This window comes from Arvicanthis niloticus, chromosome 9 (genome assembly GCF_011762505.2).
Source record: "Arvicanthis niloticus isolate mArvNil1 chromosome 9, mArvNil1.pat.X, whole genome shotgun sequence".
Classification (NCBI taxonomy): domain Eukaryota; kingdom Metazoa; phylum Chordata; class Mammalia; order Rodentia; family Muridae; genus Arvicanthis; species Arvicanthis niloticus.
The window spans coordinates 30923470-30946477 of NC_047666.1; the positions used below are offsets into that span (position 1 = coordinate 30923470).

A 23008-nucleotide genomic window follows, 5' to 3' on the forward strand; every position below is an offset into this window, starting at 1 on the left:
GATGGTGAAATAGCCACAGATGGTACAGGAATGAAGGGCTGCAGCCAAGGAAAGAACATATAGCAGAGCTGGTAGGCCCAGAACAAACCCACCACCTAAACAAGTGTCTGCTTATTTCTACCCTGGTAATACGGGCGGAGCTGCGCATAACCACGCCCTCCAGGCGGCACTCCATTGGCTGCTTCTCCTTGGCCGGCGCCGGTCTGGTTGTCTGTGACGCAGCTGCAGGCCAGAGCTCCGCCCCCAGCTCCCAGCGCCATGGAGGAGGCGTGTTTGCGTAGGCCCTACCCTCTGCATCCCTCCCACCCTTACCGGTGCAGAGTGGCTTCCAGAGCAAGCAGGGCCGGCTGCGGGATGTGAGTGTGCGGGGTCGCGCGTGGGGCCAAGCATGGGTTCTGGGGATCCCCGTGGGCACGGCGGGACAGTTGGGGGCGGGCTGGGTGACCGTGCGGACGAACGGTGGGTCTCCCTTCCGCAGAGCACCGCGGTGGGCTGCGGGGCTCAGAGGAGGGCACAGCCTCCTGCAATCGCGGTCTACACACTACCCCACTTCCCCAGCGCATTTTGTTCCCAGCTTCACAGATTCGTGAGCTGACTCGTGAGACAGCCACGTTCCAGCCCCCTACACCATACACCCCGCCTTCTCCCGTGCAGGCCTTGGGCCTTGGCGCCAGTACTGAATACACCTGGAGCTGGCATGTGACCTTGGGCACACCTGGTCCCCGGGGCGGCTGTGAAGACTGTGTTGGAAGCTTGTGTAGTCAAAGCCAGCCAGGGCTCAGGAAGGAGCTGTTTCCATTTTGTTGGTTGTTAAGTGACCTGGTGTGAGTGGGGAGGGGGAGACTGCTTTCCACAAGGAGGCTGCCGTCCATATCTGGTGTCTCTTCTGCACATTGAAGGCCTCACGCAACACAGCTGTACCAACATGTACCAGAGAAACGCTGGCCCATCGTGTACTCACCACGTTACAACATCACCTTCATGGGCCTGGAGAAGCTGCACCCCTTTGATGCTGGGAAATGGGGCAAGGTGATCAACTTCCTGAAAGGTAAGTGTCCCCCCCCCCCCCCCGCCCCATCCCCTTGGACTGGCTCCTCCATTTCCCTGTCCTCACCACCTTCTCAGACTTGCATCTACCTTCTCCATTTTTTCTTCTCCCCATCCTCATCACCCCCTCAAACCTGCATCTGCCTCCTCCATCCCTGTATCCATCCCATCCTTACCCGATTTCAGCCCCCAGACTGCCTTCTACCCTGCTGTTAAAGGGTCTTTCCAGGCAGGCTGCTAAGCAAGATGGGCCCTGTCTTGTATTCCCTCCAGTTAGAGCCCTATCTCCCTTCCTAAATATCTACAGCAAGCTCCCAGCTCTGCACTGTGCAGAAAACAGGATCAAATTAGACATTAATAACACAGCTGTTTCTATTGGGTTTGTTTTTGTTCCTCTGGTGACCTCCTATCTACGGCAAGTGGTACAGCTTTCCCCTCCGTTGTAGGGGCCAGCCTGAACAGCCAAAGGAAGTCGTGGACTAGAAAGCACACAGGTGACATGTGGTGTTGGTGTGAGCCTGGGATGCTAGCCTTGCACATCTGTTGCCTGCACAAATGGTTTCCTGCTGGTGCTCTCTGCCCCCACCTGGGCTCCTGTTTCATTCAGTGGCACCACAGAAGGGCTCCTCCTCCTCAGCTGGGAGTGAGCAGCCAATCCCCCTTACTACAGTTCCTCTGAGGATGAGGAAGAATGGGAGGCAGGATTACAGGGCAGGCTCCTTGGGCACCGTGGCAGGAAGGGAACTGGCTGAGTCTGGAGGTGTCAGAGGCCATGGGATGCTGTAGGAGGGAGGCCCTGCCTGGATCTGTGTATAGATGTGGATGGGACTGGTTGGTTTGTGAGCACAACTCATTGAAAATTGACCCTAGATTCTAATTTCTCTAGAAAAAAAAAAACAAAAAAACAAAACAAAACAAAACAAAAAAAAAAAACAAAAAAAAAAACATCATGGCCCAGTCTCACCATACTGTGGGGGAAGCGTCTGCTCTCAGCCTCAGTTTCTTTTGCAAAATGAAATGAATCTTTGGTAGCCATATACAGAAACCAGACACTGCAGGCCACTCAGACACCGGGTGCCCCTATACCACCTATTCCTACATTGACTGCATATTTTTAAATGAGCTTTGGGATTTTTTGTTCTTTTAAAACTTTGTTTTAAAAGGAAGCCCATGTCATCAAAATGGTAAAAGGTAGTTTCACTTGCCATAAATAGAAGGTCGCAGCAGGAAGATAGATAGCACCTGAAAACAGCCGTTGTTCAGCTCTGGCTTCTGCTGCCTTCGAGCCACTGCTCTCCTTTGGTTAGCTAGGGGGATGAGCAAGGCTCAGGCAGACGAAAGGCCATACCATCCTGAGCCACCTGTGGAGGGAGAGTTGCTCTGAAGAGCTTTTTCTACCTTGAGAACATTCCTGTTCTTTGTTCTGTCTTCTCCTGGAAGTCACCCAGTTGTACCTGAGTTCACCTGGTGGCTGTCAGCAACATGGAAAGTGCAGAGACTGCTGTGTGTTTCGAGCTCAGCGCCCTTGGACAGGGGCCCTAACCACTGGCCACAGTGGCCTAGGGAGGCAGCCATTCTCAGAATACCCACACGTTCGCTGTGTGCTGAGGGGTTGCCAGAGGCTAGCCTGCAGCCTGAGGGAGGGTCTAGGGGATGGACCTGTTTTGAGAGCTGGAAAGGAAGCAGGGCCTTGCTCTGTGGTTCCAGAAGAGAAGCTGCTGTCCGACGGCATGCTGGTGGAGGCCCGGGAGGCCTCGGAGGAGGACCTGCTGGTGGTGCACACGAGGCGCTATCTCAATGAGCTGAAGGTACAGTTCCACCGGGATCTGCGGGTGCAACCCTGGGGGTACCTACTCCTGTCCCTAGCACAGGGGAAGTTCTTAAGGAGGGAGCCTAAGAAGAGCTCTCTGTGGGTAGTTAGCTCCCCATTCTCAGGGTATGTGCAGACAGGGGGGTGCAGACAGAACCCCTTAGAGGCTTTGGGCATATTAGTGACTTTCAGCCTATGCTCTGGACAGGGCTTAAAGGACACTGCTGCCGTCACTTCAGTGGGAGGGGGACATTAGCCCTTGTCCTGTCCACTAGGCCACTTTATTCTGTTCTGCTTCTGTAGTGGCCTGAGATGCTATTCCAAAGCCTCCTTGTAAATGAAAACTCTAGGGCTAAAATGGGTTTGAAGTGTCCCCAGGGGCCAGAAGGGAACGTAAGATGGTGGTGGGGCCAGGCGGAGGCATCTGGGCTGAGCTGTGGAAGTTCTTTCCCTCCCATGTGGGCCATGTGGTTGGTTGCCGCACTGCTGGGCCCAACATGACTACAGGACCTGCTCTTTCAAGAGAAGCCAGAATGACGTTTATTAAATGATATTCTCAGATTCCTTTCTTTTTTCTATTTTTTTTTTTTTTTTTTTTTTTTTTTTTTTTTTTTTTTTGCTTTGGGCTTTTCAGGGGGTGTTCTTGTTAGTTTTTGTGATTATTGGGATTGAGCATTTTAGGGAAGCAGCCTACCACTGAGCCCCAGCTCCAGTTCTGATTCTGAAAATGCTAACTGTAAGCTTTGAAATCCCAACTGTAGGACACACTGGGCTACCACTGTCTGCCTATGGCCTCTTTGCACAGGAGAGTGTAAACTATTGGAAGTCAAGGTCTTTAGTGCATTCCTTATGTAACAGGTTGGTGTTGGGGGGAGAGCATGGTTGCCGGTCTGCCCTGGCTGGAACTGCATCTGGGTGCCATTGATTCTCTGCCTCGGAGAATGGAAGTTCTGGCCCCCAAGTTTCCTGTCAAGAGCCTATGGCTTCAGGACTCCACAGATGGCAGAAGTCAACAGGCTGCTTCACTCTGGAAAGACCTTGGCTCAGAAGTAGCCTATGCCTTCTCAAAATCACTTGGGGGTGCTGTTAAGCAGGGGGAGGGCCCTGGCAGGCATCTATTCAGGACCAGGGCCACAGCTGCTGCCTCTTTCCCCTCCAACCATGGCCTGAGCTGGTGAGAATTCTAGGTGGGCCATGGCAGTGTCAGCTTGGGAAAGATTGCCAGGAAGACACTGAGCCAAGCTGAGCCCTGGCTCCCAGGAGAGAGGTGTGAGGCATTGGCTGGAAGCCCGGTGCCTGGCTGCCCTGGTTTCCTGGGGCCCAGACATGCGTGATTAGTCCCCAGCCCAGAAGCCTGGCCAGGAGTCAGAGGGGGAGGGGGAAAGCAAGGGTAGGATGCTCTGAGTTTGGACAGGGAGAGACCAAAACCGAGTGGGGCCTGGATGAGGCAGAGGCTGGGGCTACTACGATTCTACCCATTTATAAAACCTAATGGAAAACTTACAGGGCAGGTGTCCCAAAAATCTGGAAGCAGCGTAGTCTGGGATTCCCAAATAAAAAATAAGAGCAGAACGGGGCGTCTGGGTGGGAGTGGGGAGTGGGGGAGGGGCGGGGTTTGCTCAGCTATATGAGCGTAACACATAGCTGTTTACCAAGGGGATGGCAATGTAACACTTAGCTCAGAGCCCTGTGGGAGCCAGATCAAAGGGAGAAACATAATTTTATAATAGACCAGGTCTTGTGTGTCCAGGCCACAGTGAGTGTGGCAAGCTGAGGAGGAAACATGGGTTTTATCCTGAGTACCATGAACAGGTTTGTAGTGGGAGAGTGATGAGTGAAGTGCTGGTGCCACTCAGGTGAGACCTATCTGATGCACAGCTCAGTCACACCTCCCCCACCCCATGTCTGCATGGTTGCATCTACTCTCCCACACACTTGCCGGGGAACCTACAGTGCTGTGGTCTCCCATCCCAGTGACCAGGGCCCCAAAAGAGAAAGACAGCACTGGTTCAAGAACACCCACTGTGTGTACAGCCTAGGGCTGGACCTATTAAGACTGGAATCTTGGCAGCAGCGGCACTGCTCTTTACTTGTGATTTCTAGGGCCCTGCCATTGGGAGCAGGTCAGGCTGGGCAGCTCCTGATGGCTGTCCCTGAGCACCACCAGCAAGTTCATAACCAAAGTGCACACTGTTTTGGGTCTTACGGTGGAGGGATGGAACCAGAGACCGAGTCCCTCTCCAGTGGAGAGCAAAGAAGAAATATAACTTGCCAAACAGGTGCCAAGCACCTGCAGAAAGGGGGGCCAGCAAAGCAGGGTGTGGGGGACAGTGAGGCCAGCCGGCCTGAAGGGTGGGAATGAGGGACAGTCTAAGCATGAGTCACAAGTGCAAAGGCCCTGTGGGAGGGAAGGGAGGGAGACTGACCTCAGGGCACCCAGAGGGCAGAAGATGAGAGAAGGGATGGGAGCTCGGGTCAGTGCTTCCCCAAGAGGCCCATCTCTCCTTTAAGAAGATGTGGCTCATTCCATATATCACAGTCCACTGTCTTAAGGTTCGGCAGCGTCTCCATCATCCATCCATGTGATGTCACAATCTATAGCTGTTCCTACCACTCTGAAAGGAAACCTGGTCCCACAGAGCACTTGCTCCCTGGTATTCTCCGCCCTCTGTACAGTCTCCACCCACTTCTGCCGTGCCTCCACAGACTCGTGTACTTTGTACTTGACTTTGTATAGATGGAATCAAACAGTGTGTGAGCTTTGGCATCTGGCTTGCCTCACCACACAGCCTATTGAGCAGGTGCCATGCATTTTTCTTCCCCAGTGGCTGGGATTGAGAGCTCAAGTATGCAAGGCAAGTGCTTTGCCAGGAAGCCACACACCACCCCCTACACATTCCTCTTCATGGATGCATAATACTCTACCATCTTGTTTGTCCGTCCATTAGCTTACGCACGTGTGAGCTATTTCTCAGTTTTAATGATGGTCAGTAGTGTTGCTATGGATATGCCCATACACATTTGTCTGAATACCTAATTTTGCTTATTGGGGGGTATACACCAGTTCTGTACCAAGAAGATATCTAGCATAGCCATGCTAATTTTGAATGAATGAGTTTATTACGTTTATAGCAAGCAAAATTAACAGATAGCAGACAAAAGCAGGAGCGAGCCCAAGAGGACATCAAATCGGGAGCCTACAGCACCCAGCACAAAGCATTGGATTCACCTGATGGGTGGTGCAAGAAAAGCAAGAGAGCCCAGGGATCCCTGGGAGTTTAGGTTTGTCTGTCTGTCAAATCTTAGGCAGGCACTCAGTTACTAAACAACATTATCAATCTCTCCCTCTTTAAAATATAATTCTAAAAAATCCTTTAATTTTGAGACAAAGTTGGTGTGAGCTCGTATCTTTACACGAAGCCTCCCACACTGATGGATTTACAGGCACAGGCCTCTAGGCCCCACAGTTTTATTTTAGATTAGGGATTGATAGTGCTAATGTACCTCTGAAGGTACACAGATGCCCTGCATCTTTGCATGGTGACACAGATGTGCTGGTAGCTGTGTGCAGGTCTACAATAGTCTCTAGGCATCTAGGACAGTATTTTAAGGAGGTAATGACAGACAGGCCTCCCCAGCAGGGCCCCTTCAGCAGGCTTACACCCTCATTTCAGACCCCGATTTGCAGACAAGGAGCCTGGCACAGAGGGAATGGCTGCATGAAAAATCATACAACTGAGGCAGAGCCCAGAGGGGATTTGAGAGCCCTGCCCCAGCCCTGTGTCTAGCCTGACTAGCCCAGAGCTCTTGGCCCTCCCAAGGTTGTCCCATGGCATTCTGGGTGGGTCCTACCTACTCATCTAGACTGTCTCTTGGCAGCCTACCACACATCCCAGATAATCTTATCTGTCCCTTGTCGCCCCCACCCCACACACACCAGTCCTCAGCTGTTCTCTCTTCTGCTGCTCACCCTCCAGTGTCAGTGTCACTGTGAGGCTCTATATCTGCTCACTCTGACCACTGTAACTACCATCTCCCTGGCCCATGGCCCACACTGCCAACCCCCCTGCTCCCTCTTCCTCCAGAGCACAGCCACAACCCGCCCCTACCTTACATCAATGTTTTGTTTGTTTGGTTTTTTTTCCAGAGCAGTGCTGCCTGATACAGCTGTCATGATGGGGAAATCCTAGCTCAGCTCCATCCATCTACCAGCCTCAGTGTCTGGCCAGCATTTGAAATATGCCTGAAGTAACTGAGGCACGGGATTCCCATTAAACATGTGTGTTTTGTTTTGTTTCTTTGAAGCAGGGTCTTGTGTAGCCAGGGTTGTCCTTGGACTCCTTAATCTTCTGCCTATACCTCCCAAGATGGGAAGACAGGCATGTGCTACCACGAGACCTTTAGCTTAGAATTGATAAGTACAGGCTCATATATTTGGGTCCTTAGTTCTCAGGTCCAACCAACCACAGAGGGAGGATAGTCTCAAAACAGTGATGCGTCCATCTTAACATACACATTTCTTGTGTTACTCCCTAAACTGGCATAAACGTCTAATCAGAGTAGTAACACGACCCACGTTATAAGCAATGTAGGATGATTTATACAGGAGGGTGTGCTCAGGTTCCATGTAAATATGACTCCATTTACACATGGGCCTGGAGTCCTCATGGATCTTGGCCAAGAAGCAGTCTCCTGGTGAAAGCGTGGAGCTGCTGTCTGTAAAGGTAGACGAGGCAAAGCGTAGTAGCGCAGACGTTTAATCCCAGCCTTCCGGAGGCAAAGGCAGGTGTCTCTGAGTTGGAGACCAGTCTGGTCTACATAGTACCAGGACATCCAGGGATATATAGAGAGATTGTTGTCTCCAACGAAAAGAGCAAGGAGCAGCAGAGGGAGCCAGAGACATCAGAACCTGCCTCCGCAGAGCCGAGCAGGAAGGAGTGGAGTCAGGATTGGAAGTGCAGGGAAAATAACAAAGGAGCTCACATCAGCTGGAGATGGGGTTCAGAAGTCCCTGCTGTCATCTTAGTGTTTACTTCTGGCTTTCCTCCTCCTGTGCCTCTGTACTGCTCTGACAAGTATGCTGTGAACCTGTGCTTGCAGACCAGGTCCTGAACCACAGACCACAGAAGATGCTTCCTTGCCCTGCCCTGTCCGGCTTCTGGCATTCCTGAACTCAATCCCTTGCCCTAAATGGTATCTTTGGCCTAAAGCCTACATCTGGGGGACTCTTGATCACTGTTTACCTTTTATAGGTGTTGCCTTCTCCACAAGGGCCTCTCCCTTCCTGTGAAGACTGATACTTCTCTGTAATAGCACTTGCTGGCTTGTTAGCCTTGGCTACAAGTGTCCCAGCACAAGACAGGACCCCAAGCCCAGCTGGCTGTCTCATAGGCCCTAAGTACTTAGAAAGTGCTGACTGTTACTTGGCCTCAGAAACCAGGTCTTCCTGGTTAGTAGTACTGGGCTGCAGGGAGCAGAGGAGCCCCATGCAGTCTCAGCACAGCTTGCAGTCCTTATTCTAGACACAAGAGGGCAGAAGAGTGCCTCAAAACGATGCCATCAACTTCACTGTGCCCAGGCACAAAGCTGGGACTCAAAGGTGCCTCCCAGCTGTCACTTCCCAAGAAAGAGAGGGGAGCCACTATGTCCAGGCCTGGCATCAAGTTTGACTTCCATGTCTCTTTCCACAGTGGTCCTTTGTGGTGGCTACCATCACTGAGATCCCCCCTGTCATCTTTCTCCCCAACTTCCTTGTGCAGAGGAAGGTGCTAAGGCCCCTGCGGACTCAGACTGGCGGCACCATCATGGTAGGCTGTGTGGGATGTGCAGCTCCAGGCCCCTACCCTACTTTGCCGTGTATTGACTTGCCCCATCCAATAACAATTTGAGTTACTGTGTTTGTAACCCAACAAGCATATGTCCTACAGTAGTGCTGGGGAGCGAGTTGAGGGACACTTTGTGTCAGAATCAAGGAGGTCTGTCCCACGCATGGTCACTGCACTCTGGCACTACCACGTTTTCTATTAATTGCCATTCCCCCCAAATGCCTGCAGGATTTCAACTTGCAGTATTTCCGCAAGCAGACCGCAGACCGCCTCTTTTTCCATTTAAAAAGCCATGTGGGAATTCTCAGTTCACCTCACTTGAATTTCTGGTGTTTTCCCTGTAAAACTGGGAGGGCCACTCTGAACCCTTCCCCACTCGGGCAGTTTGGTTCTTTTCCTCTGGTTACCACTGGTTTGTTGAGGAATGAGGTGCTGCCTCGTTCTACCTGTGGCCTGTCCTGCCCCAGAGCTTATATTGTCTGCCTCAGGATGAGGCCTGAACTCCTGTTCTCTGCTTGTCTCCAAAGGCGGGGAAGCTGGCTGTGGAACGAGGCTGGGCCATCAATGTTGGTGAGTGCTGGAGCTTCAGAATGTCTGGATGTCCTGGTGGAGGTGGAAAGGGAATGAGGACAGAGGGACAAGAAAGCCCTCAGAGCCAGTTTAGTAGCCTATGTAGTATATAGCCTTTTTGTTCCTGTGTAGGCCCCATGGGTTCCTCTATCTGCTCTGAGATATTTGTTCTGAGAATGCCCCCGGCCAACATTTACATATTTACAATGACAGGGAGTTCTCTTCCACCCAGAGAGCCTGTGACATCCCTCGGGTAGGTTCCTGGGCATGGAATTAGTTGCCTCCATGTGGCTCTCCTGAAAGGGTCTGTCTTTCTGGGGTCTAGGTCAGTGGACAGGGCTTGATCCTGGGATGAATGGATAAGCCAAGGCTAAGTGCCACATCAGGGGTTCTGGGGGCCAGTGCTTTCCGGTTCTGTGTGGCCTCTGCAGTCTGTCTTCACAGTCCTTGACAGTGAAGAACCTTTTTCCTAGCAGCCTTTCCTTTGCTGTTGCATAGTTGTCTTATGAGGAAGGCGCTGGCTTGTGAAGAACCCTGTAGCAGGACCCAATTCCTTTTTGTGAACTCTGCATGGTCAGGGGCCATGACTCTTGTGATTACATTGCCAGGTACCCAGCATTAGAGCTGGCATAGCCATGGTGTTAAGATACCCAGTTGCGTAAGCACATGGGTAATTTATGCCCCCTGTGTCTGCAACATAGTTCCCAGTTCATGGAGGACCTCAGTGATAACTCTTATCATGAAAAGTAGGACCTGGTTAGTTGAGCATCTAGGTCCTGGTGAAGCCTGGCCTTCACTAATGGTATGCTGTCTGCTTGTTGTATTTTATGGCATGTTGTTGGCTCTCTCTGTGCCCAGGACAGCTCATCTGTAAAAGGTACTAGATGGAGCTCTCTTCTGACTTACAGAGAGGCTTCAGCAAGCTGGGAGCCCTGTTAGGAGTCCCCAGGGAGTGGAAGAGGCAGGTCCTTCATCTGCACAGCCCCAGCCTCACACTGTCAGGATGGGGATAATGTTGGACCTCCATTTCGGAAGGTTTCTATAACCCAGGGTCTCCAGGGATACAAACGGGCTGGAGCAGATTATTAGCCATTTTAGCAGAAGGAAGGCAACAGCAGCTTCTGGTCCAAAGCAAACGGGACTCCCAGTCTATGTCTCGAGGTTTGGAATGGCATGGGCAGCTGTGGCCAGCTGTGGCCAGCTGTGGGCAGCTGTGGCCAGCAGAGGGTGTCCTTCCTAGTCATCTCCGTCCACTACGAGGAAAACCTGGGTCCAAAGCCAGCCTGCTAATGCTGCGCCTTCCCTGGTGTGCAAACCCTGGGCAGGCAGCTCAGCTGGCCGGCATGGCTGGGTCTCCCTGAAAAGTGGCTTTTACTGTAGGGTGAGGTGATTATGGCATCGAGCTACCTCTTGGTCTGGAGTGATGACATGTCCAAGTGTTCTGTTCACTTGGCCAACCTAGAATCTCAACAAGAGAGGGATGCGGGGATGGTAGGGAGGTAGAGGCACCCAGACCTGGTTCTGACCAGCGCTGTCTGGCTTTCTGCAGGTGGTGGCTTCCACCACTGCTCCAGTGACCGTGGAGGGGGCTTCTGTGCCTATGCAGACATCACACTGGCCATCAAGGTGTGTCTCTGAACTTGTGGTACCTTACCTCTAAAGACTCCATCGTCCCACAGCTTATCACACACTCCAGGGGAGGGAGGTGGGCTCGAAGCAGGGAGGGTATTCCTCACAGTGGAGTAGGACTTCTCTAGCTGCTCAACTTGGACAAGACCCAAACTGGACCCAGCACATTCCAGCCACTAGAAGGCCTGTCTGTGTCAGGAGGGAGTCATCACAGCCTCCCCAGTGCTAGGTGTAGGTGTGGGTGGAGGGACAGACAGGTTTCAGGATGTGGGTGTAAAGAAGAGTGGCCGAAGTGGGGAGGAGTGAGGCAAGGACAAGCTAGGATCCTGGTGACGACAGAGCTCCACGCAGCTGGTGTCGATTTCATATCCCAACTGGACCCAGCTCCTTCCCTTGCTCCTCCCTCACCAACCCCTTGAGCATCATTCTGAGGAAGCCAAGTGAAGGGAGCTTGCCCAGTCTGTGGTTCTGTGGAGCCCCTGAGCCCCCAGTGTGCTCTCTGCCCAGTCTCATGCCGGTGCCAGGCTAATGGAGTCTCTGTTCTTACAGACATGTAGATAGGCCGCCAGCAGACCTGGCTGTTAGGACTTAGAGGGGAACAGGGAAGGGCTCTCCTAGTGAAGGAAGAGGCATCAGGAGTTAGCATTAGAGAATAAAGTAAAGTTTGAGGAGTTAAGTTCTAAGACTGGGGGGCTAATCTATCAACCCCATATTACCCAGGGGATCCATGATCTGATCTTTTAACCTTCAGGCCATAGTACACACTCTGTGCCTCCAGAGCCTCCCCTCCCCAGCCACCACTCCCCCCCCCCATTTCTCCTAGCACCCCGGCACTCTTGGGAAAGTGATGTCTTGCCCATTGTCCTCTCCCCCTCTTCCCCCCCCCCCACCCCGCAACCCTTTAGTCCCCAAAGGGTTGGGTCCTCTGGCCTGTTTGGTCTTCACACATCTTCTCTCCCTGTCAGTTCCTGTTTGAACGTGTGGAAGGCATTTCCAGAGCTACCATCATTGATCTTGATGCCCACCAGGTGAGCACTCTGCAGGAGTCCAGGCACCAGAGCTTTCCTTTGGTGAGAGAGTCCCCTTCCCATATCCCTGGTAGCTTCTGTCCTGGAACCCAAAGGGTCTCACTGCCTCCTGCTGACTACTCCTATGCCAGGCAGGAGGCTCTTCACAAGCCTCAGCTACTCAGCACCAGGGAAACCAAGCCTCACATACACAACCCTTGGCAGTTTGTTCTCTCTCTGTGTCCCAATTCCACTGATGCCCTGCAGAGCCAAGAAGGTCATGAGGCCAGATCTTGCCCTGTTTCACAGAGAGGCTGAGAGATAGGGCTGGCCAGATTGCAGGTTCTGAAGGAGGCTATGGGGTCATGTCTGGAGTGTGTCTGGCTCTGATGCCTGTCCGCTGTCTGACACTAGACCCCTAAGGTCAAGCAACCTGACAAAGCAGGGTGCCGTTCCTGTGGTGGTTGGGGTCCCCCTTCCTGAGAGCAGCTGCCTGCAGTGACAGTTATGTCTGCATACAGGGCAATGGGCACGAGCGAGACTTCATGGGGGACAAGCGTGTATACATCATGGATGTGTACAACCGCCACATCTACCCTGGGGATCGCTTTGCAAAAGGTAAGTTTATCCCCACCTCTGTCCTCAGTGTGTCCCTGGTGGGTGTGACTGTGCCACTCCTTTATCTATAGTGTTCCCACAACTTGAGTGCTTCCACTATACCCACAAGCACATGGGGACCTAAGGAAGTCACTTGACCCCAAGACCACAGAAATACACACAAGGGTTCTTCACATTAGAGGTGAGCATAGATGATGAGAGTCGGGGGAGAGGGAGAGAGAGAGAGGTGAGAGGATGAGAGACAGAGAGAGAAAGGTGGGGGAGGAGAGAGGGGAGGAGGAAAGAGAAGAGAGAGAGAGAGAGAGAGAGAGAGAGAGAGAGACAGACAGACAGACAGACAGACAGAAAGAACAAGAGTGCAATAGAAAACATAAAGATGGCAGAAGAAAGGGTTTGTGCCGTAGTTAGATTTCTATTGCTGTGATAAAACACCATGACTAAAAGCAACCTGGGGAGGAAAAAGTTTATTTCAGTTTATAGTCTATATATAGTTTATTATGAGGGAAGTCAGGGAAGGCACTCAAGGTGAGAATTGAAGCAGAGGCCATGCTGCTAGCTGGCTCCTCCTGACATGCTCAGTTTCTTTTCTTAAACCCTGGGACCACCTGCCTGGGGTGCCACCACCCCTAAAATACAACACAATTGTCCCCTTGTTGTCAGTGTGACAAACATCACTATTCAACCCCAGCCTTCCTCTCTCATTTGTCCCCAGGATGGTATGTTAATATTAATATCACAATATCAAATGTTCTAACCTTTGAGAGTTCCAGACTTTAAACATTCAAGTACTTTAAAAGTCCAGTCTCTCCAAAACATTTAAAAACGTTTCTCTAAGATATCCAAAGTCTCTCCAAAATTTCTGAGTCTCTCTAAAACTCCAGGCTTGTTCTAAAACTCCAACGTTTCTCTGAAGTATCCACAGCCTGATGACTGGGTTCTTACAAGATCAAATTAAATGCTTTTTAAACACTCTTTGAGGGAAGAACCAGAACCAGTGCACAGTCACAATCAAACCAAAGCAATAGTGTAAAAACTTCAACGCTTGACATCTGGGACTCACCCATAATTCTCTGGCCTGAGAAGGGCCTGGTCTGTTTCTCCAGCTCCAGCCTCTGCAGTATACACATCCTGTGTCCTAGGCCCATGCCAGCGCCACTCCACAGCTGTTGCTGGCCTTGGTGGTCATCCATGTACTAGAATCTTCACATTTTTGGAGTCTACAGTCTGACTAGGTACACCTTCACCAATAACCTTCCTGTCCTCTCTTAGGGTATCTTATCCCTCCACGTGGTGCCAAGCCTCAACTTTTCCTCCATATCCCCTTTATGCCTTCAAAGCCAGTACCATGTGGGAGACTCTTACACAGTTCAGAACTCAGCTTCCAGCAAATATACAGCCTTGGCCTCCTCTGCATTCCTGCTTGGTGTGCTAACCTTGACGAAACAGTTCCCAGATTTTTGCCTTAATGATGCTGGTCTCTTCTTAATTATCACTAAATCTCAGTCCTATCTGACTAGTGTCAGTCATCCCCAAAGCAAAGGTTTTACTTCAGTGTCATTGTCCTCTTGTTAGTCACAGCTGACTCTTTAGCTCCAGCTTACCAGAACCACAGATTCTTATCACAAAACAGCACACAAATGGCCCTTGATAGAGTCTACGATTCCCCATGGAAGTTCACAAGCCAGGCCTCCGTCGTCTTCATTGCTTTCAACATTCTTGCCTTCCAAGCTCCCACACTCAGTGGCTTTTCCAGCTCAAAGTTCAAAAGTTAACATAATATTCCTAAAAGCTGTCGCAGCAATACTCCATAACCTGGTACCAAAATGAAGGCTGGGGGAAAACGCTCAGCTAAAAAGAACCGAGTTCAAGTCCCAACTCCCATATCAGGTGGCTCACAACCACCTCTAATTCCTGCTCCAGGGGATCTGATGCCCTCTTCTGGCCTCTGCAGGCACTAATAAGTGTCCTCCCATATATATGTAATTAAAATAAGATACAATATAAATTAAAATATAACAAATGTTTTCTTAAAAAAAAAAAAAAAAAAAAAAAAAAAAAAAAAAAGCAAAAATAGACTCAAGCATAACCCAAAGACTCTGAGACCAAATTTGAAATCAGTACCCTTCCTGCCCCACTGGCAGTAGCGTCTCAGTCAGCTTTCTGTCTCTGTGATAGAATATGTAGGATGATTTTGAAGAAGCCAGTACCATGGGACCACTACCAAGGTCAGCAGCAGCCGTGGAGTGAAGCTGGCTACAGCTTGAGAGAAGGAAAGTTTGCCTTGGCTAATGGCTTTAAGGTCCTGATCTCAGTTCAGTAGGCCCTGTTGCGTTGGGCTTATCACGTTACAGGGTACCAATGCTGCACATGTGGTAGGAAAAGCTTCTCACCTCATGATGACTGGAGCCAGAGCACATTCAGGGACATAGTCCTGATATATCACCACCAAGTTGTATCACTTCCTTCACTTGGCTCAACCTCTTAAAGGTCCAGTCGTCAGTACCAGTAGCACCATAGCTGAGAGCTGAGCCTTCAACAGATGGGCCTCTCGGGACATTTAGGATGAAAACATGGCAGGGCCATGTATGCACAGGTGGTGAGGTAAGGGCACTGCTGACTCGGCCTAAGCTGACTCTGGACTATTTGGAGCCTGGGCTTAAATTTGTGGGGTGTCCAGTGTTAGTAGGGCTCAAGGATAGGGCGTCTAGGCCCTCAGGGATAGTGTCAGCTTTAATAACCTGTCCTCCCACGGATGCCCCTCCGCCACTCAGCTTCGGTGCAGTGAGAGGCCAGACTGAGGTGGAGTCAGTCCTGTTGTGGGGATTGACAAGTCCCTGCATCATACTCTGCCTCGGTTTCCCTGCTTTGTACTTGGTGCTGTTTGTGTCTCCTTCCCAGAGGCCATCAGGCGGAAGGTGGAGTTGGAGTGGGGCACAGAAGATGAGGAATATCTGGAGAAGGTGGAGAGGAATGTGAGGAGGTCCCTCCAGGAGCACCTGCCCGACGTCGTGGTGTACAATGCGGGCACAGACGTCCTGGAGGGAGACCGCCTCGGGGGACTGTCCGTCAGCCCAGCGGTATGTCCTAGCATGCGGTCACCTGAGGATTCGCCTGTAGCCTGGCCACAGTCTGACTACATTATTAGTCACTTTTCTGTCGTTGTGAGAGAATCCTCTGATAAACATGGCAACTCGGGACAAAGGGCTCATTTCAACTCGCAGTTCCTGAAGCAGTGGGGTTGCTCATGTCAGGGAAGCCATCGTAAGGAACATGGGGCTGGTGGCGTAGTCAGGAAGCAGAGGCCACATTTCATCTGTACACAGGAAGCAGAAAGAGAGCAGGAAGTGGGGCCCAGGTATAAAATGTGATGCCCTTTCTCCAGCAGGCTCTGCCAACTAAAGGTCTGGGACCTTCCCAGACAGCACCACCAGCCGGCGACCAAGTGTTCAAACACATGCAAACCTGTGGGGGACATTTTATACCCAAACCTCAGAGACCTTAGGGCCACCTACAACATGCATCTGTCAGCCCAGAGACACATTCTGCAAACCCCACCACCACCAGAGCGGCATTTTTAGGCATTTGTCTATCTGCCAAGCTGTGTGAAAAGAGCAGGAAAGTCATGCATGAAGGTTGGCAAAATTAGAAAATATGGGCAGCCTTATGTCTGGAGGAGATGCTAAAAGCAGCAGCAATCCACACCAGGGCTAGACTTGCAGTAGTACTTTTTGATACCATGGGAACTTGGGCCTATCTGAATTTGCCCTCCCTGTCTTTCCACAGGGCATCGTGAAGAGGGATGAAGTAGTTTTCCGGGTGGTCCGAGCCCACGATATACCCATCCTTATGGTGACCTCGGGTGGGTACCAGAAGCGCACAGCCCGTATTATCGCCGACTCCATCCTCAATTTGCATGACCTGGGGCTCATTGGGCCTGAGTATCCCTGCGTCTCGGCACACAACTCAAACATCCCCCTGCTTTCCTGTGCTGTGCCTTGACGGCTACTCACAGAACATTATCACACCTGCCCCCCAACCCCATCCACCCGCCCACCCGCCTGTGTTTGTTGCTGTGAAGACAGCTGCCAGTGAGTGTGGAGGGGCAGGAAGAGCAGGAACCAGCCTTGCTGGCCGCTCCTCCACTCCCCACCAGGTGCCCGAGGGGCTCTGGGCCTTGGGGTGGAAGAGCTGAGTCCCGGGGAGGAGCCCATGTGGGATGCAGTCTATCAAGAGTCAGGAAGGACAGCTTAGCTCCAGCCACAGGGAGGGACCTCTGGGATGGGGGTGCCTGCTGTCCAGATCAGCCAGAAGAAGGGCCCTCTCTCACCTGGTTGGCTTACTTCCTTCAGTCTGGAGAGGATCCCCTCCAGGATGATGGTACCCATGGGTCTGAGGAAAGTTTCCATAGCTAGCCTCCAGGGGGCACTGGGTTCTCAGCTAACAGGTAGTAGTCCCTGATATGAATTTGGAGGCCTAAGGAAGGAAGCTGGGATTCTCCAGTTTGGGTTCCCCTCAATAAATCAAGGTCCAGACCTGTTTTCCCAAGCCCTCCTATCGAGATGGGGTGGGATGATGAGGATGCCCAAGGCCCCCAGCTTTGGCAGTAATCTCCTCTGTTCAGCATGGAAACAAGTTTGGGATGAGTGTTTAGCTCAGGAGTGACCCTCCACACTGGAGTTTATAAGAGGCTGCTGACTAGGATGGAGAGGAAAAGGTGACCCAGCAGACAGGAACAAGACAGAGGCTGGCAGCCAAGCTAAACCTAGGTGGGGCTTGCTGGAGGGAGGGCAGCAAAATTAACATTTAGGTACAGTGGCCGCACAGACCTTGGGTGAGCTGCAGTCTCCACTGGGCTCACCCAAAGTGCCCAATTTTCATCTCTGTCTGTGGCCGCAAGGTCTACCTGCCCTCTGGCCATTCTACCCTGAAGGGACAGTCAGGGCCCTCCGTGATGTAGGCAGGAAAGCACCCACCCCTAGCCAGTGATTGGCAGCATGACCAAAGGCACAGGGGTAAGAGGATGTGGGCCAGCTGGGTTTCCTCCTGCCCTGGATCTGCCCCAACTACAGGACTCATATTCATTACCATGTGGGGCATTCCCACAGCCTTCATGGCGTCCTTCGTACTCCCTCTGCTGGAGTTGAGAGGATGCCAAAGTCACCAGTTGTCTAAACCACTGACCTGGACCAAACCCCACAGCACTAGTAATACAGCTCCCTCCGCCATGGCCTCTCTGCATCTGACTGGAGCTACCTCCCAGACACTGGGGAGTGGTGACAGCATGCAGCCCCACACCCCTCCGCCATGGCCTCTCTGCATCTGACTGGAGCTACCTCCCAGGACACTGGGGAGTGGTGACAACACAGTTTGTTATTGTGGAGTTTGAGTGCCGTACAGGCTCCAGGTTGTTGCTGTGTGTTCTGAGGTAGACAGACCTGCCTCCTGAGGACCACAAATAAAGATTCACCAATCCAGACACTTAACCAGGGCTGCTGCCCGAGATGAGTGGTTTTTGTTGTTGCTGTTGCTGCTGTTCTTTTCCATCGCCAAAGGTCTGAGGATAGCACCATTCCCATTTTAGCAGATAAGGAAACTGAGGCTCCAGAAGGGAAATGAGGAGTTTGCCCCTGGCCACACATGTTTCTGAGTAATGAGCAGGGTTGTGACTCTGTTCTGTCAGCTGTGAAAATGTGAGGCTCATCCTTTGCTGGGGGTCAGGGAGGGGGATGTTACCAGTCAAAGGAGGTGTGGCATCCTTGGCAATAAAATCATCTGGGGATGGGATCTGGGAAAGTGAGGGGTGACAGGCAGATCTGGGCTGGGATAATGGTACAGCGGGTGTGTCCTACTCTGTATGGTGGGTGGGGCCCAGCTAGGGCAGAAGGTGGAGGGACCATACAGCTCTGTGAAGCAGTTGGAACATAGTGTGTGTGGGGGTGGGGGGTTGTCCCAGGGTGGGCCTGCAGGCAGGCAGGGATGACAAACTTGTCAGCTTGGCAGAGTGACCCGATATGTCCCAGTGGTATAGCTGGTTGTGATCTGTGATGAAATGCCAAGGCGGCAGGTAGGTGTGAGCACGACAGAGGCCGCCATTGACAGAACTGCACAAGGTGCCAGGCTCTAGTCTGGTGTGTCTGGATTGTGATGAAATGCCAAGGCGGCAGGTAGGTGTGAGCACGTGACAGAGGCCGCCATTGACAGAACTGCACAAGGTGCCAGGCTCTAGTCTGCTGTGTCTGGATTTATCTGAGAGCCTCCCGCTGTGGTAAACATTATTTGGAGGTGTCTTAGCTAGGGTTTCCATTGCTGTGAAGAGACACCATGACCAAGGCAATTCTTATAAGGACATTTAACTGGGGCTGGCTTATAGATTCAGAGGTTGAGTCCATCATCATCATGACAGGAAGCATGGCAGTGTCCAGGCAGACGTGGTGCTGGACAAGGAGCAGAGAGTTCTGCATCTTGATCTCAAGGCTGCCAGGAGAAGTCTGTCTCCAGGGCAGCTAGGAAGAGGGTCTCAAACCCACCCCCACAGTGACACACTTCCTCCAACAAGGCCACACCTTCTAATAGTGCCACTCCCTGGCCCAAGCATATCCAAACCACCACAGGGGGTTTCTACCTTGCCCTAAATCATTTAGTTCCCAAATAAAAGACACAAAACCTTTATCTGTGTAATAAGCTTTAAAGCATCAGAGCTGGGCAGATATCAACCCTCTATGGTATTTTATCTACTTCCCTGTTGGGGGCCAACTTAGCAGAAAGCGGCTATCAGCTTTGCAGCCATCTTGAGCCATATACCCTGACATGAGACTTGGATTACAATAGCCTACAACAGCTGAGCACACTCTGATAATCTTGGTTTAGATACCTTGGGTGTGTGGATTAAAGGTGTGTAACTTAAGAGTGTGATTTAGAAGTGTAGAGATCAGATTTAGAGACAAGACCTAAGGGCATGATTAAAGGCGTGACCTGAAGTCGTGGCTTAGAAGTGAGACATATAAAAGGCTAGAGGCAGACAGAGAACAGATTACTTGACATTAGGTAGAAGACACTTGGCTCTAGTCAGAACAATTAGGACAATACAGGAGAACAATTTGGAGATGAGAGAATCAGACACTTCAGAGAGTACAACTTAAAGAACAATTTGGAGTAACAGAGATTCAGACACTAGGAGTAGGAGTAGACATTAGACACTTGGAAGAGAACAGATTGAGTACAACTAGGAACTAGGAACTCAAAACTTGGGACTTGGACTAGGAAGAGAGACTGAAGACAGCTTGGGCCAGGAAACAGTGGCCGCCAAACGCGGGGCAGCCCGGGCCTCAACATTTTGCTCAGGCCGTGACACTTGCCTGTCAGTAATCCCGAGATATCATTTGCCATCCTCCTTCTGGGCTGCTCCTACTCCAAATGGCCATGTGCTCATGATTCACCTACCCCATGGCTCCCTCTTCCTTCCTCCTCTCTCCTCATCTCTGCCTCAGATCCCCGTGAAACCCCACCTACTTCTTCCAGCTCCAGGCTGTAGGCATCTTTATTCAACCAATGGCTGTAAATTTTTTTCTTTTAAAGATTTATTTATTTTATGTATATGAGTACACTGTAGCTAGCTGTACATACCAGCAAAGGGTATTGAATCTCCATTATAGATGGATGTGAGCCACCATGTGGTTGCTGGGAATTGAACTCAGGACCTCTGGAGGAGCAGTCAGTGCTCTTAACCACTGAACCATCTCTCCAGCCCTAATTAAGCTTTAAACTAAGGAGCAAAGTTTTCACAACAAAAGCTGGCGTATGTGAGAATTCACGTGTTATAATACATAGCAACAGACCAACCCTCAACAGCCACCTAGCACTCAGAGCCATTGTGTACCCATTTCATAGATATAGAAAAGGGGGTAGAAAGGGAGGGGTGAGTTAGCTCTTTGATGAAAGCCCTGAAGTAGAAGAGTGAGGGTCTGAACCAAGGTCTCAGCTCAAATAGTTTGCAAGCTATCTCATTTGTATAATCGGAGCTATGAAAAGGTTTGTCCAGATACCTCTGCATAAGACACAGTGTGAGTTCTGCTGCACGTAACAGCACGTACCAATGGAAGCGTCCTGGCTACCGGGGGCAAGGGTTCTGGCTATGAGGCCCATGTATATAACTGTCTCATCATTATACCAGGGGAGGGCTGGGGTGTAGCTCAGTTGGTAGAGTACCTACCTAACTTCCATGAAGCCCCTGGGCTCCATTCCCAGCATTGCACAAAATGAGGATGGTTGCACACACCTAAAATCTCAGAACTCAAGGTGGAGACAAGGATCAGAAGTTCAAGATCATCCTTGGCTACAGATCAAGCTTGTGTGAAGCCAGGCTGGGCGACAGGAGAACTTGCCTCAAAGTAAACAAAACACAAAAACATTGGGGTTACAGGTCCAGCACTCGGGAGACTGAAGAAGGACTATTTGATAGTGCAATGTAAACCTGGACTTCATAGTGAGTTCTAGGCCATCCTGGGCTACAAATGAGAGAAAGAGAGAGAGAGAGAGGGGGGGGGAAGGGAGAGGGAGAGGGGGAAAGGGAGAGGGAGAGGGGGAGGGGGAGGTGGAGGGGGAGGGGGAGGGGGAGGAGAGGGAGAGGGAGGAGAGGGAGAGGGAGGAGAGGGAGAGGGAGGAGAGGGAGAGGGAGAGGGAGGAGAGGGAGAGGGAGGAGAGGGAGAGGGAGGAGAGGGAGAGGGAGGAGAGGGAGAGGGAGGAGAGGGAGAGGGAGGAGAGGGAGAGGGAGAGGGAGGAGAGGGAGAGGGAGAGGGAGGAGAGGGAGAGGGAGGAGAGGGAGAGGGAGGAGAGGGAGAGGGAGGAGAGGGAGAGGGAGAGGGAGGAGAGGGAGAGGGGGAGGGGGAGAGGGAGAGGGAGAGAGGGAGAGGGAGAGGGAGAGGGAGAGAGGGAGAGAGGGAGAGGGAGAGGGAGAGGAAAGGAGAGGGAGAGGGAGAGGGAGAGGGAGAGGGAGAGGGAGAGGGAGAGGGAGAGAGGGGAGGAGAGGAGAGGGAGAGGAGAGGAGAGGAGAGGAGAGGAGAGGAGAAGAGAGGAGAGGGGGAGGGGGAGGGGAGGGGGAGGGGGAGGGGGAGGGGGAGAGGAGGAGAAGAGAAGAGAAGAGAAGAGAAGAGAAGAGAAGAGAAGAGAAGAGAAGAGAGAGAAGAGAAGAGAAGAGAAGAGAAGAGAAGAGAAGAGAAGAGAAGAGAAGAGAAGAGAGAAATTAAAAAGGGAATAATCCTAGGAGAATGTGGACTTTTGCAGAGGCTGAGCAAGAGTGGAGACTGGCTGGAGGCCCAGGGTCCTGGGGGAGAGAGAACCTGGAAAGCTATCAGCCTTGGCACCTCAGCTCACAGCAGCTCAGATCCCATGCTTACATGTGACTCCATAAGATCCTGGGACCCCCACTCCACCCCAGCATATGAGGTGGAGCCCTCTGTGCACAGGGATTGGTCAAGTTTAGAGCCTCTCTCACTACCTGCAAAGTCCTGTTGACCTGGGCCTGGTGGTGGGGACTATGGCTCTTACAGCCTCGCTTCTTCAGCTGACTTGGTGGTGTCCTTGCCCTAAGCTGGCAGGGTTGGAGTAGCGGTGTGAGTCTGGGAGGGTGATACAGGTGGCAAGCAGGGCCTGACACTAAGTATGTGCTGCCTGTATGTGGCTTCTTTGGCCTCATCGCCATACTCCCCAGCACAGTGTCCTGCCTGGCTACCAGGCTGTGAGACTGAAGAAGGGATCTCCTCTTTGGAGTCAGTCTTTCTTCATATGAGGTAGGAACAGTAGTGCCCAGCTGTCAGGGCCCTGACAGGGTACCCCAAGTCTATTCTAACATAACCCTAGTAGAGAGTTCAAAGACAGAATGAATGCACCACCCTGAACTTCCATATCCCCAGCCTAATCTGAACTATTTTTCAGATAAGAACACAGAGATAAAGTAACTTGTTCATGGTCACAGTCAGGCCATGGGAAGAGGAATGGACCCTTGTTATCTGACCCTAATATGGTGCCCTGCTCATAGCTGGTCCTCTGGCAAATTGTGTCTCAGTGAACTATAGTCTCCTCATACCCCCTCTTCTGACTCCACCAGCTCCCAGCTTACCAAAAATCCTGAGAGAGGTGGCAGCACCCCTGTAGTCCAGACCAGATCGGGAGATATAGGGAAATGTCAGTTGTGATGGCATTGGGGAGAGATGGGAGTTACAAAACTGAGTGCAGGGGGCTGCCACCTTTGAAAGTTTCATGTGGAAAACAGAGTTTCTGAAGAGTGAACTGTCTGTCAGCCAGATGTTTTTTCCAGAAATGAAGTAGGCAGCTGCAGGGTGCCAAGAGGTGTCTTTTCACCATAATGTATGTGAAAGGTCATTTTCTCCCTACTTCTTTAATGTAGAAATTGGCAGAGTTGTTTCTCAGTTGGTAGTCTGGGCATCCCAGCAGGCCTCAGACCCCTGCCTCACACTCACCTGGGGCTAGGTAAGGCCTGGGCAGTT

General features: G+C 51.5%; 1 protein-coding gene across 1 annotated transcript; it reads left to right on the forward strand.

Annotated features, from left to right (window-relative positions):
• The first annotated feature begins 214 nt into the window (after positions 1 to 214).
• Positions 215 to 17989, forward strand: Hdac11 (histone deacetylase 11). Its single transcript, XM_034511993.2, has 10 exons — positions 215 to 356; positions 900 to 1048; positions 2755 to 2855; positions 8548 to 8664; positions 9210 to 9252; positions 10802 to 10878; positions 11847 to 11909; positions 12410 to 12506; positions 15405 to 15583; positions 16290 to 17989. Exons 1-10 carry the CDS (start codon positions 259 to 261, stop codon positions 16503 to 16505), a joined length of 1140 nt encoding a protein of 379 aa, XP_034367884.1. The 5' UTR covers positions 215 to 258; the 3' UTR covers positions 16506 to 17989.
• The last annotated feature ends 5019 nt before the right edge of the window (positions 17990 to 23008 follow it).

Bases quoted from the DNA above. Each gene is read 5' to 3' on its own strand.
- Hdac11 (XM_034511993.2), top strand. From the start codon at position 259: ATGGAGGAGGCGTGTTTGCGTAGGCCCTACCCTCTGCATCCCTCCCAC. The intron at 8,665-9,209 runs GTAGGCTGTGTG...TTGTCTCCAAAG, and splicing joins AGACTGGCGGCACCATCATG to GCGGGGAAGCTGGCTGTGGA. The intron at 9,253-10,801 runs GTGAGTGCTGGA...GGCTTTCTGCAG, and splicing joins AGGCTGGGCCATCAATGTTG to GTGGTGGCTTCCACCACTGC.